We start from the raw sequence: 15,084 nt of genomic DNA, 5'->3' as shown, positions 1-15,084 counted from the left end.
CTAATAAGGAAGAAGTATTACCAATATACAATCATGAGAACAATGATGGTCATATACTATGTAAATGGAAATGGCTTACATATTGTTACTGTCAATGAATATTCTTAATTCTTTTATTTATTTACACAAGAGACTGTTACTCTAAAATGACATTTATTAAAATCACTGAAGAATTTGTTTAGAAAATAGAACCCATAAAACTTTTACTGATATGGTTACCTTGGTCACGCAAAAGTTGGCATCTATGAATACTCTTGGTACACATTGGAATGATCATTACACATAAAAAGTAAAGGATAAAGCTTGCAGACTATCAACAAAAGACATTTACATAATATTATACAAATAATATATTGATGTTTTTAATTAATTAGCTAGTGTACTGTCACTGAAGAATAAGGCATGTATAAAATTAATGTAGGCTCCTATGCTAAAAAAAAAACATTACATTACTACAGACATTCCACCAATGCAGCTGAGCATGTGCCGAGAAATCCTGATCAGAAATCATACCGTGCATAAGTGGAGATGCAACAGGAACCAATCCTCACAGTGTTCAGAACTGTTTGACCCGATAGTTGAAAAGCACTGAATGTGTAAAAGGTCTGTAATCTATTATGCTGAATCACACAATTTCACTTGTGCATTATAGTAAACCCAAAACCCAGGATAGAGAGGCTGAGTGAATGTGGTGTGGACTCTGTGAATGAGGGTCATTGTGTCAGAGACGCTGTAGAAGGACAGAGTTCCTGCACTGTGATCCACATACACTCCTATTCTACAGGAGCTGGAGACTACAGGGAGTGAAGTCTGTTTGTAATTGTAACAGAATAAGCAACTGGACTCAGAGCAGGACAAACTCCAGGACTGATCATTATGTCCAAATCTACACTCATCTCCCCACCACTTCCTGCTGATGCTCTTATATGACACCGATATATCCACCACACCACTCCACTCAACCTCCCAGTAACAGCGTCCACACACACTCTCTCTACACAACACTTGAGACAAATGAGTAAATCTGACTGGATGATCAGGATGCCGCTGGACCTTCTTCATGGTAGTAACCACTCTGTTCAACTCAGAGAGCCTGAGGTATTTATGGGCTGAATCTGAATCCAGAGTGAACCGCTGGTAATCTGAAAGCAAAACACATTTCAATCAGTAAATCTGAGCAACAAATATTGTCTCAGAAAATAAGCTTGTTGTTTCATGTTTTCGTCAATGAAAACTGTGATTGATGATGTGCATCAAAGCAAACCTGAATAACACTTACACAAATCGAATTTCAGCAGTGTTGAGTTAACCTAAATGTTTATTTAAATGATTTTATTATATTTTAGAGACCTGTCTGTAAAGTTTTTGTTTTTTCCAATTCTGTTAAATCTTTAATCTTTAGAATGTGTAAAATGTAGTTAGAATAGTTATATTTGTTTTGATAAAAAACAACTGCTTTGGCTTTCTCTCCATCCTCTCTTTCTGTGTGCGCTTATGTTTATATATATATTAAAAAAAACTTACATTGTAGGAACTCATTCCTGCTCTTGTATTCAGGGGTGGGAATCATCTCGATGTATCTCACTGTGGAAACCATTAGACATCTTTAATGTAAGAATATAAATTTTTATCCACCTGTATTAATGCAATGTGTTGTAGGATTACATTATGATCATTATATTGACATTCTGAAAGTAAATGCATGTTTCAATACTTTACCTATTCGACATAAGTTTTCTTTCTCCTCTTTAAAAGCATGCTGCAGTTTATCTTCCAGCTGAGAGACAAATGTTCTTAAATTATCAAAAGAAAGACAAGAACTGACAGTAATGCCGGACAAGTTCGTAGATCCAGGAGGGACAGAGAGAGACTGGAAACTCTACACAGACACAAAAACAAACAGCAGGAAAATCAGAAAATCAGATTTCTACTACATAAGATCTTCTTACTTCCTAAAACTGAACATTCTATTTTTCAGATCTTTGTCACCTGGAGGAAATGGATGTGACCTGTGAGTGAAAGCTGCTCCAGCTCAGCATCTCTCCTCCTCAGATCATCAATCTCCTGCTCCAGTTGCTCCAAGAGTCCATCAGCTTGACTTATAAGAACCTTTTCCTGATCTCTGATCAGCTGTGTCACCTCAGAGCGGCTTCTCTCAATGGAGCGGATCAGCTCAGTAAAGATCCTCTCACTGTCCTCCACTGCTGCCTGTGCAGAGCGCTGTTAGGACACACAGAGAGAGACGCATTAGAATCAGCTCTTACTGGTCCCTCACACAGTCTGTTCCCCACAGTGGGCTTCAGTGGGACTGGAAAGAGCTCCAGCACTGGCTCCTCACTGACTGATTGAGGAGAGTCCTAACTAAGTCTGAAACAGCTCTTCCAGCAGCCAGCAGTTCTTCTGCTCAAAACTCACCTTGTGAGACTCCACAGCCTCTCTCAGCTCCTCAAGCTCCTTCTGTCTCTCCTGGATTCTCTGCTGGAATTTTCTCTGGGTCTCTTCCAAGTGTTTCTGTAGGACAAACAAATTACAGTAAAACTTGTGTCTGACTGTCTGTTAAGAACGTGGGATTTCTTAATTCTAATTTTGAAGTCTAATTCCTTTTTCTCTCTTTTTTTTTTACAACTATTTATACAGGTGCTGGTCATATAATTAGAATATCATCAAAAAGTTGATTTATTTCACTAATTCCATTCAAAAAGTGAAACTTGTATATTATATTCATTCATTACACACAGACTGATATATTTCAAATGTTTATTTCTTTTAATTTTGATGATTATAACTGACAACTAAGGAAAATCCCAAATTCAGTAACTCAGAAAATTAGAATATTGTGAAAAGGTTCAATATTGAAGACACCTGATGCCACACTCTAATCAGCTAATTAACTCAAAACACCTGCAAAGGCCTTTAAATGGTCTCTCAGTCTAGTTCTGTAGGCTACACAATCATGGGGAAGACTGCTGACTTGACAGTTGTCCAAAAGACGACCACTGACACCTTGCACAAGGAGGGCAAGACACAAAAGGTCATTGCAAAAGAGGTTGGCTGTTCACAGAGCTCTGTGTCCAAGCACATTAATAGAGAGGTGAAGGAAAGGAAAAGATGTGGTAGAAAAAAAGTGTACAAGCAATAGGGATAACCGCACCCTGGAGAGGATTGTGAAACAAAACCCATTCAAAAATGTGGGGGAGATTCACAAAGAGTGGACTGCAGCTGGAGTCAGTGCTTCAAGAGCCACTACGCACAGACGTATGCAAGACATGGGTTTCAGCTGTCGCATTCCTTGTGTCAAGCCACTCTTGAACAACAGACAGCATCAGAAGCGTCTCGCCTGGGCTAAAGACAAAAAGGACTGGACTGCTGCTGAGGGGTCCAAAGTTATGTTCTCTGATGAAAGTAAATTTTGCATTTCCTTTGGAAATCAGGGTCCCAGAATCTGGAGGAAGAGAGGAGAGGCACACAATCCACGTTGCTTGAGGTCCAGTGTAAAGTTTCCACAGTCAGTGATGGTTTGGGGTGCCATGTCATCTGCTGGTGTTGGTCCACTGTGTTTTCTGAGGTCCAAGGTCAACGCAGGAAATTTTAGAGCACTTCATGCTTCCTGCTGCTGACCAACTTTATGGAGATGCATATTTAATTTTCCAACAGGACTTATCACCTGCACACAGTGCCAAAGCTACCAGTACCTGGTTTAAGGACCATGGTATCCCTGTTCTTAATTGGCCAGCAAACTCGCCTGACCTTAACCCCGTAGAAAATCTATGGGGTATTGTGAAGAGGAAGATGCGATATGCCAGACCCAACAATGCAGAAGAGCTGAAGGCCACTATCAGAGCAACCTGGGCTCTCATAACACCTGAGCAGTGCCACAGACTGATCGACTCCATGCCACGCCGCATTGCTGCAGTAATTCAGGCAAAAGGAGCCCCAACTAAGTATTGAGTGCTGTACATGCTCATACTTTTCATGTTCATACTTTTCAGCTGGCCAAGATTTCTAAAAATCCTTTCTTTGTATTGGTCTTAAGTAATATTCTAATTTTCTGAGATACTGAATTTGGGATTTTCCTTAGTTGTCAGTTATAATCCTCAAAATTAAAAGAAATAAACATTTGAAATATATCAGTCTGTGTGTAATGAATGAATATAATATACAAGTTTCACTTTTTGAATGGAATTAGTGAAATAAATCAACTTTTTTGATGATATTCTAATTATATGACCAGCACCTGTACAGTGCAAAGATCATCCACAGTCAGCAGATCAAGCACGGCAATGGCACCGTTTGAAGAAAAAAAAAAAAAAAAAAAAAAAAAAAAAAAAAAAAACATTATTATTATTCATACCTGTTTCTCTGTCCTCCCTTCAGCAGGTGATATGGTATCATGGGCTTTGTGTTCGTTCGCCATGCATAGAACACATACACAGATCTGATCAGTACGACAGTACATTTCCAGCAATCTGTCATGTTGAGGGCAGATCATCTCCTGCAGTCTTTCAATGGCATCAGTCATTTTGTGTCGCTTTCTAGAGTGAAATTCCTCGTGACGATCAAAATGGGTCTGACAGTAAGATTCCAGACACAGCAGACAGGACTTGATGGCTTTGTTTTTGTCCCCAGTACAGACATCACACTCCACATCTCCAGATCCAGCGAAACACCGAACAGAATGAGCAGCTTGTAGTGTTGTCTTCTTTAGTTTCTCCACCACTTCAGCCAGCATGGTGTTTTTACCTAAAACAGGTCTTGGAGTGAAGGTCTGTCTGCACTGAGGACAGCTGTAGACTCTCTTCTGATCATCCTGATCCCAGCAGTCTGTAATACAGTTCATACAATAACTGTGTCCACAGGGAATGGTCACTGGACCCTTCAGTAGATCCAGACAGATTGAACAGCTGAACTGATCCTGAGCCAAAGAAACACTGGATTCTGCCATTTTATTGCATGCGCTCACAGACAGAGATAAGCCAACAACAGCTAAACGACAACGTTTCGTTCGCCTGCACTGGTTTCCTGTAGTAGTTTCCTGGTTCCGTGTTTAGGGGTACGTTTACACGACAACTAAAAACTAGTGATGTTACGCACAGCGATACGTCAACGAGTCCGACATCGTCCGAGAAGTCCGACTTCTGCTCTCTATAAACAAATACAAGTAAACGGGGAGTTACAAAAAGCACAATAACGTTTACATTTCTCAACCTATTTATGATCTTCGTAAAAAGGTTCTGCCTCCCAATTACTCAGAATATCGCTAGTTAGAACTTGAAAATTATTAAAGGATTTGTGAAAACTCACGCTTGTTAAGCACAGATTTAATTATTTTTTCTTGGTTAATAATTGTACGTCCCTAATGTAATATAATTTAATATACATTCACCGTGGAAATGTTCTCTCTCTTCAACACTGTCATGTTTGTTTTTTCTCTTAAATCACGTCATGATGTCACATGACAATTTCAAACGAATGTGAAGCAGCTCAAAACCATATCTGAAGCATTTATCTTAAGGCCCTTTTCATTGAATGTATTTCTAAATGTATTGCCCCCTAACTTTTTGCAGTTTAACACACTTGTTTGTTTTATTATTATACCAAAACAATAAATGTCTTTATAGAAATGTTATCGAAAAAAGACATAAAATTGTCTCTTCATTTTAAATGGACAACATTATGTTTGTGTCTGGTATTAAAAAAAATGTGTTTTATTTGGGTCTAAAAAAGTTAAATTTAATGATCTATAAGCATTTAACAGATTTCTTTTGTAGACTAATTAGCCTATATAAAAGTACACCATAGCAATGCAATGAACAATATCAATGCATTTATTTTCATAGAGAAAGATTGGGCTTAAAAGATTCTTTATCCCGTGTCTCCCTCTAGTGGACAACATTAATATTACAGCTTGGATTATAAAATTATATTATAAAATAATACTTAAAGGTAGAGTAGGCCATTTTCAGATAGTCTAGCAATAGCGAGCTAGCTTTGAAAGCATAAGATCCCACCCTCCCTTCAGAGCATCTCCAAAGTCACTCGTCCTTCAAAACATATAAACGCATGCAACAGTGAGCAAACAAAGCATCACGAGAGATGCCGTTTAACTATCTCATGTTCAAAAGCACATAACATTATAATAATAATGAACATAAACAACTTAGAGCACTGACTTATACCAACTGACTGCTGCAGATTAATTTTGGTGTTGATAGTGTTGCCATTGAAACATATAAATTTGAGTCACAAACCGCTCTGAGTATAACATCACGGGCTTCCTTTCGATGAGGTTCACTCGCATTGCGTCAGTGTTTTCTGATGCTTATGGGAAAAACAGTTTTCTCTGAATACTGAAGCCTGATTGGTTCACGTCTGCGCACCTGCACAGACAAATGGCTTTTCAGCCCGTCAAAATGGGTGGGGCTGACTGGCTAATTAAGTCGTGCTGAAAGCCATTTTAATCAGAATTTTTCTTCTTCAAGCGCGAAGATCATCTACTCACTGACTCCGAAGAAGACAAGACAGAAGCCTCTCGCCGTTGAAGCAAGCCACCTGCAGCAGATTAACAGTGCCTCACAGCTCCAGCTGACTCAGCACTTCTCCCCTGCAGCTTTCCGACGAAAGCAGAAAAGAGCAAATTCCTATCTTAAAGAGCAACGGCGTTTGATACAAAATGTCACGCCGCGAATGCGGCTCATGCAGGGCTCCCCTGCTTCCCTTGTACTGCGAGTGCATGAATCTCACACTGCTGCACTCACAGATCACTTTCTTTAAAGAGAGAGATCCCACCTCGCATGCTCAAGACAAAAACAGTGGAGCAGCGGGGTAGAGCAACAGGGCTGTAGTGAGCTCACATCGGACCAGCGCCCCCATGTCTCACTGTCCCCACAACATGCTGAATCTTATGACTCAGAGCTCATCCGTGTCCTTACCATAAATGAGTTGGGCTTGGACTGGTCGGCTCCAGAAGATCCCACCCTCAGCCACCTCGATGAGTGGTTCCTGCAGCTGGGGTGCCGACAACAGGCCCCCCACCAGTGACCAGTCCCATTCTTCCCAGAAGTTCACAAAAAACTGACCTTGGCACGCCCCCCTATTCAGCATGCGTCCATTACTCTTCTTCAGCTGCCCTCACCATGGTTGATAGCACAGAGGAAAAGGGCTACACTAAACTACCTCCACTGGAAGAGTCCGTCACTGCACATCTCTGCCCTTCTGCAGCCCTTGGTTGGAAGGACAAAGCTGCCCACCAGTCTAAGCCGTGCATAGCGACATCAGCTCTCACTGCCAGAGCATAAGCACACCGCCCCCCAAATGTCTATGTATTCACCTCCCAACCCCCTGTTCCATGCGTTGGAGGCTATGTGTTTGTTGTCGGTAATGGGTCTGCCCCACCAGTGGTATGTGCACCCAGAACTCTTTATGCTGTTATAGAGAGTCAAATGAAAAACAAACACCTTTTAAATGAGTATTCCTCCTCATTATCCTGCCGCAAGCATCACCCCCCGCCATAGTGTGCGGCCCTTCAACCACTCGCCGCCCGGAGCCAGGTTTGAGAAGCCATTCCTGGTGTGTCAAACTGGGTTTTAAAAAAATAGTAAAATGCATACTGAATTACCTCAACGATTGGTTGCTCTTAGCCCAATTGAAGGAGGAACTGTGGTTCAGAATCAACCTGAGCAAAAGCTTGCTGTCCCCCAGCAAACGCATCTCGTTCCTGGGGGCGGTATTCAACCCAAATGCAGGCAAACGTTCCCTGAAAATTCAGAGACTAGTGGCGTCATTCAAAGTTGGGGACAACCTCCCCCTGAAAATGTTTCAGAAACTACTGGGCCTCATGGCAGCAGCCTCCTCGATAGTTCCCTTGGGCCTGTTACATATGCAGCTACTACAGCACTGGTTGAAGGCCCACATCCCACTTCGAGCATGGACGCTTATTCTCAGAGTGACCCACGGTAGTACCAATGCCCTGGTCCCATGGAAAGCGCCCCATCTGTATCAGTTGAGGGTAGAACTGGGCTTACCAGAAGGAATGTAGTCGTGACAGACGCCTCCAAGACAGGTTAGGGTGCCCTATGTGATGCCAGGTGGGCCTTTGGCTCCTGGATGGAGTCAATGATGAGCTGGCACATCAGCTGCCTAGAAATGATGGCAGTACTTCTGGCATTCAAGGAGCTCCAGACAGAACTCAGGGAGCACCATGTCCTGGTCAGCTGTTATCAGCAGCCCTATGGCCAATCCCTCTGAGGAGGGACCTCCTTCCCCAGGCGGAGGGGTCAATCTGGCATCCCCAACCCAAGTTGTGGAGCCTCCATCTGTGGCTGCTCAACTGGAGGAGAACAGGATCTCTGAGGCTATGGCGCCTTCTACCAGGTGCCTTTATGGCCAAAAATGGTCTATTTTCTCTGGCTGGTGCTCAGCACGGAAAATAGTCCCCTTCTTTTGTGAGATCACTCATATTCTTGCATTCCTACAGGAGCTGTTGGACAGCGGATGCACCCTGTCCAAGCTCAAGGTATACACGGCATCTATCGTGACGTACCACACTCCTATTGCTGGCCAGTCAGTTGGGAAATATGACCTGGTGGTCATATTTCTCAGAGGGGCCAGGAGGTTAAACCCACCTCCCCCCAACACGGTTCCCTCCTAGGACTTGTTCATTGTCGTGAGAGCACTTTGTGGCCTTCCGTTCGAGCCGTTCACAATCTTCAGCCTCTCTCGCCAAAGACCGCCTTCTGCTGGCTCTAGCATCGGTCAAGGAAGTTGGTGATCTGCAGGCGCTTTCAGTGGATGCTTCCTCAGAAATGGGTCTTTACAACATGGTATAATAAATGATCTGTGAGTTATTTTAAGCTGAAAATTCACAGAAACATTCTGGGGACACCTGGGACTTAGATTAAATCTTTGGTCCGCCTTAATGCACAAGAAACTGTAACTTTTATATTTGTTGGATTGTGGTTTATGTATAAGAAAAATACAGAGGATCTTATGATTTGATCTCTGCTTTATTTTTTAGTTGTATATATATTTGTCCAATTTGTCCAAACATATTGAAAAAAAAAAACATTCACAGCAGTAGAACAATTATGTATTTTATGTATTTGTAATTACAACTACAGTATAGTATAAACTGTATGAAATATATGTGTAATATAAGTTCAGATATAATAGTACAATGTACAGTATATAACAACTTTATTCTATACCATATTATTATTATTATTAGCCTATATTATATTACTATTATTAATAGCCTAAAAATACTATTGAGTACAAGTATAATATAGTATTATTAGAATGTACATTTCCTGAAGAAAATGTAAATGGTGCTTTCAGTGACAAAACTCGGCACTCGGTTGCTAGGGTGTTTCTAAGCAATTGCTAAGGTGTTCTGGGTGGTTGCTAGGGTGTTCTGGGAGGTTTCTAGGCAGTTGCTAGGGTGTTCTGGGAGGTTTCTAGGCAGTTGCTAGGGTGTTCTGGGTTGTTGCTAGGCAATTGCTAGGGTGTTGTTGGTGGTTGCTATGGTAACCTGGGTGGTTGCTAGAGTACTTGGGGTTGTTGCTAAGCGGTTGCTAGGGTGTTGTGGCTGCTTAATGACAAAAATTTCATTTTTGGGTGAACTAACCCTTTAACCCAGGATTTACTAGTGTACCATTCAAGAATATGTATGAATTATGAGAAACATGGCAGAAGGAAACCCATTTTTACATTTACCAAGGTCTCAGAATTACCCTGGACAAATGATTTAAAGTCTAGTAAGTGTTTGTTCTGAAGTCTCTTAAAAAGTTTTTAACTGAGCATCAAATCTCATGTTTTCAAGTGCAATGTTTTCGCTAACTGATATGAAAGTGTTTTTGCAGTTTGAATGTGGCATATTCACACTAAATGCTGAAGTAGTCACTAAACCACACTTTAATCTTCTGATTTTCCCTCCTTCAGACATGAACATCTCTCGTTTCTTCTCCACCGCGAGCGTGAAGATGTACAGAATGACGATCCATTCCTGAGGAGATGGAATCCCCTCCATTTTCACCAACACCACATGTGATGGGTAATCAGCGTGAGTGGACGTGGACCTCCGATTCACTCTTCATTTTCAGCAGTGTGCATGTGGCATATTCAGTCAACCGTGATTTTGTTTTGCCAATGAAAGTGTCCAATAAACAGCTGACGTTCCATTTTAATTTTTATATTGTTTATTTATTTTTGGACTTAAATTTGCAGTTTTAATATGCTGCTGACTGGATTTAGCCATAAAGAATTTAGCTATAATTCTGTAACAATGACACCAAAGAAATCTAATCTAATCATTTTTTTTTTTTTTTTTTTTTTTTACAAAATTACTTTGTTTATATGTAAAACAACTTATTTTTTTAATAAAGTCACAGAAGATGCCTAGAGTAAAAATCAAATTGTGTCCATGTGCTGATATGCAAATATTTACAAGAAAAGCTAAAAAACTACAAGACAAAATAACGACCCATTCGATCTAAGAGGACATATTTCCAACATACAATCATGATCAAGATGGTCATATGCTAATTCATTGGAATAATTAATATAGCTTACATATTGTTACTGTCAAAGAAGTTTCAGAATGTATGATAATGTATTTTTTAGAAAACAAAACCCATAAAAACTTACTGATACTATATGAAGTTCAAACCAGTGGGACAGCCATTCCAACATCGGGCCAAATGGTTTTTGTTAACCTGTATCCATCCATCTAGACATGCACTGTTTTTCTTTCCCACTGTGATGCTACAAAATCAATATTAGAATGTACGTAACCATGGCAAAACAAAAGTTGGCAACTACTGGTTCTCAAGGTCAGGGATGGGCAACTTTGGTCTTGGAGGGCCACTGTCTTGCAGTTTAGCTCCAACCTTAATCAAACACACCTGAACAACCTAATCAAGGTCATCAGGATTCCTAACCTACAGGCAGGAGAGTTTTATCAGGGTTGGAGCTAAAATCTGCAGTTGCCCATCCCTGCTCTACACTCTGGAATGATAATCTGATAAAAATAAAGGAAAAAAGTTTATTATCTTTTTTGACATATTTAATGATATTTTTAATTAGCAAACTAGCATATTACCACTGATGAATAAGGCATGTAGAAAGTTCACATATGCTACTATAGAAAAGCATCATTAAATCACTACAGGGGTTCCACCTGCACTTGCAGAAAAATCTGGACCGAGAACCATGCTTAAAGGTCCCGTTCTTCGTGATCCCATGTTTCAAACTTTAGTTAGTGTGTAATGTTGTTGTTAGAGTATAAATAAAATCTGTAAAATTTGCGAGATATTTTATTTAACAGAAGTCGCCTACATCGAACGGCCAGTTTGGACTACATCCCTCTACTTCCTTCTTTAATGACGTCACTAAAACAGTTTTTTTGACTAACCTCCGCCCACAGGAATACACAAGAGTTGAGTTTGTAGAGTGTGTTTGTCGCCATGTCGTCGAAACGCTGTTATTTTCATCCTGCACTCCAATCACCGGGTCTGATTCCGGCTCAAATTGATAGGGTAAAATTAAAGACATGTTTACAATAACACTGAGCGCGTGCATCTCCACGTTATGGTAAGAGGCGTGACTTTTCCGGGCAAGGTTCACTAAGCTGCTGTCGAATCACAACACAGGAACCGCTGGCACAATCAGAACTCGTTACGTATTTCTGAAGGAGGGACTTCATGGAACAAGGAAGTCATCAGCCCGTTTTTATGACAGTGGAAACAGCGGTATACAGATAGGTAAATTATGTGAAAAATACTGTGTTTTTTTACACGCGAAACATGAACACATGTTATATTGAACACTATAAACACAATCAAAGCTTCAAAAAAAACACGAAAAACGGGACCTTTAAGTGGAGATTCAACAGGAACCGATCCTCACATTTCTCCGAACCCTATAGTGGAAAAGCACTGAATGTGTAAAAGGTTCCGTTAAGCTGAATCACACAATTTCACTTGTGCATAGTAGCAAACCAAAAAAGCAGGATAGAGAGGCTGAGTGAATGTGGTGTGGACTCTGTGAATGAGGGTCATTGTGTCAGAGACTCTGTAGAAGGACAGAGTTCCTGCACTGTGATCCACATACACTCCTATTCTAGATGAGCTGGAGACGTCAGGGAGTTCAGTCAGTTTGTAATTGTGACCGAATGAGCAACTGGATTCAGAGCAGATCAAACACCAGGACTGATCATTACAACCAAGCTCACAGTCATCCCCCCATCCTTTCCTTCTGATGCTCTTATATGACACTGATATATCCACCACACCACTCCACTCAACCTCCCAGTAACAGCGTCCACACACACTCTCTCTACACAACACTTGAGACAAATGAGTAAATCTGTCTGGATGATCACGACACGGCTGGGCTTTCTTCATGTTAGTAACCACTCTGTTCGACTCAGACAGCCTGAGGTATTTATGGGCTGAATCTGAATCCAGGGTGAACCGCTGGTAATCTGAAAACCAAACACATTTCAATCAGTAAATATGAGTGACAATTATTAAAACAGCAAATAAGCTTGTTGTTTTTCATGTTTTCATCAATGAAATGTGACTGATGTTGTGCAACAATTATGCAATCAATTATAACACTGATACAAATACAATAAAAACTAAATCACTTTTTTCATTTGTTATAACTTAAGCTTTGTTATTGGGTTAAACTAAATATTACATTGATTTTACTATATTTTAGAGACTTAGATTGTATTGTCTGTACATTTTTAAATTTTCCAATTCTGTTAAATCTTTAGCAAGTGTACCACATGAAAAATTTATTTTAGATATTTATTCAGAAAGAAAAGTTTGTTTGTTTTGATAAAACAACCGTTTTGTTCTGTGGGTGTTCTCATGTTTATAGGGAAGAAATAATAATAATAATGTTAATAATAATAATAATAATAATTTTAAAAACTTACATTGTAGGAACTCATTCCTGCTCTTGTATTCAGGGGTGGGAATCATCTCGATGTATCTCACTGTGGAAACCATTAGACATCTTTAATGTAAAAATATTTAATCATATATTTTAATGCATTGTGTTGTAGGATTATATTGTTTTCATGATGTTCATTATATTGACATTTAGGAGAGTAAATGCATGTTTCAATACTTTACCTATTCCAAATAAGTTTTCTTTCTGCTCTTTAAAAGCATGCTGCAGTTTCTCTTCCAACTGAGAGATAAATGTTCTTAAATTATCAAAAGAAAAACAAGAACTGACAGTGACGATGGATGAGTCTGTAGATCCAGGAGGGACAGAGAGAGACTGGAAACTCTACAAAGACACAAAAACAAACAGCAGGAACATTAGATTCCTTCTATCTTATGGAACACAATGTTCTATTTGTCAGATATTTGTCACCTGGAGGAAATGGATGTGATGGTTTGTGTGTGAAAGCTGCTCCAGTTCAGCATCTCTCCTCCTCAGATCATCAATCTCCTGCTCCAGTTGCTGCAGTCGTCCTTTAGCTTGACTTATAAGAACCTTTTCCTGATCTCTGATCAGCTGTGTCACCTCAGAGCGGCTTCTCTCAATGGAGCGGATCAGCTCAGTAAAGATCCTCTCACTGTCCTCCACTGCTGCCTGTGCAGAGCGCTGTTAGGACACGCAGAGAGAGACGCATTAGAATCAGCTCTTACTGGTCCCTCACACAGCCTGTTCCCCACAGTGGGCTTCAGTGGGACTGGAAAGAGCTCCAGCACTGGCTCCTCACTGACTGATTGAGGAGAGTCCTAACTGAGTCTGAAACAGCTCTTCCAGAAGCCAGCAGTTGTTCTTCTGCTCAAAACTCACCTTGTGAGACTCCACAGCCTCTCTCAGATCCTCAAGCTCCTTCTGTCTCTCCTGGATTCTCTGCTGGAATTTTCTCTGGGTCTCTTCCAAGTGTTTCTGTAGGACAAACAAATTACAGTAAAACTTGTGTCTGACTGTCTATTATGAACTTGTGCGATGTCTTAATTCTAATTTTTAAATCTAGTTCCTATTTATCCGTTCATATATCTACACTGCAAAAGTAGATATATTGCAATGTTACCGTTTTGGGGGGAAAACATATCATTAAAAAAGAAAGAAATTAAACTTTGCTCTTATTTCATACCTGTTTCTCTGTCCTTTCTTCAGCAGGTGATATGGTATCATGGGCTTTGTGTTCGTTCGCCATGCATAGAACACATACACAGATCTGATCAGTACGACAGTACATTTCCAGCAATCTGTCATGTTGAGGGCAGATCATCTCCTGCAGTCTTTCAATGGCATCAGTCATTTTGTGTCGTTTTCTAGAGTGAAATTCCTCGTGACGTTTAAAATGGGACTGACAGTAAGATTCCAGACACACCAGACAGGACTTGATGGCTTTGTTTTTGTCCCCAGTACAGACGTCACACTCCACATCTCCAGATTCAGTGTAACATTGAACAGGACGAGCAGCTTGTAGTTTTCTCTTCTTGAGTTTCTCCACCACTTCAGCCAGCATGGTGTTTTTACCTAAAACAGGTCTTGGAGTGAAGGTCTGTCTGCACTGAGGACAGCTGTAGACTCCCTTCTGATCATCCTGATCCCAATAGTCTGTAATACAGTTCATACAATAACTGTGTCCACAGGGAATGGTCACTGGATCCTTCAGTAGATCCAGGCAGATTGAACAGTTGAACTGATCCTGAGCCACTGAAATACTGGATTCTGCCATTTTATTGCATGCGCTCACAGACAGAGATAAGCCCAAAACAGCCGAACGACAAATACGTTTCGTTTTCCTGAGCTGGAGAGTATCCCGCTTCTGTGTTTGGGAGACGTGTAGTTCGTGTTCGAATTGTCTTTTTGAACAGTGTTCGTCTTGCTTTAGGTCAATTTCCGCCACCTACTGGCATGGAGTGTGTGAACAAGCAAATTAAAAACAAGCAAACAAAAAAACTAAATCCTTCTAATCAAATCTGTATCGCAAATATTCATCATACACCCTTAATCGGTTTCTGTGCATTCAAAATTATACTCTTTAATGTTATGACATTAATTTCCTGTCTCTTAATTTTTTAGACAAGCTGGTTTCTTTTCAGTAGC

General features: G+C 40.4%; 1 protein-coding gene across 1 annotated transcript; it reads right to left on the bottom strand.

The window, feature by feature from the left end:
• Positions 1 to 136: 136 nt before the first annotated feature.
• Positions 137 to 14,860, bottom strand: LOC125250949. The gene is made up of 13 exons (XM_048163797.1): positions 14,123 to 14,860; positions 13,819 to 13,914; positions 13,387 to 13,620; positions 13,140 to 13,299; positions 12,941 to 13,000; positions 11,958 to 12,478; positions 6,930 to 7,122; positions 4,352 to 5,046; positions 2,416 to 2,511; positions 1,990 to 2,220; positions 1,720 to 1,879; positions 1,525 to 1,584; positions 137 to 1,142 (listed from the first exon to the last, which is right to left on the bottom strand). Exons 1-13 carry the CDS (start codon positions 14,711 to 14,713, stop codon positions 616 to 618), a joined length of 3,624 nt encoding a protein of 1,207 aa, XP_048019754.1. The 5' UTR covers positions 14,714 to 14,860; the 3' UTR covers positions 137 to 615.
• Positions 14,861 to 15,084: the final 224 nt, after the last annotated feature.

The sequence above is a fragment of the Megalobrama amblycephala genome, linkage group LG17 (genome assembly GCF_018812025.1).
Source record: "Megalobrama amblycephala isolate DHTTF-2021 linkage group LG17, ASM1881202v1, whole genome shotgun sequence".
NCBI lineage: Eukaryota > Metazoa > Chordata > Actinopteri > Cypriniformes > Xenocyprididae > Megalobrama > Megalobrama amblycephala.
The sequence above is the reverse complement of the archived record's forward strand: the minus strand, read 5'-3'. Positions and strand labels throughout refer to the sequence as shown.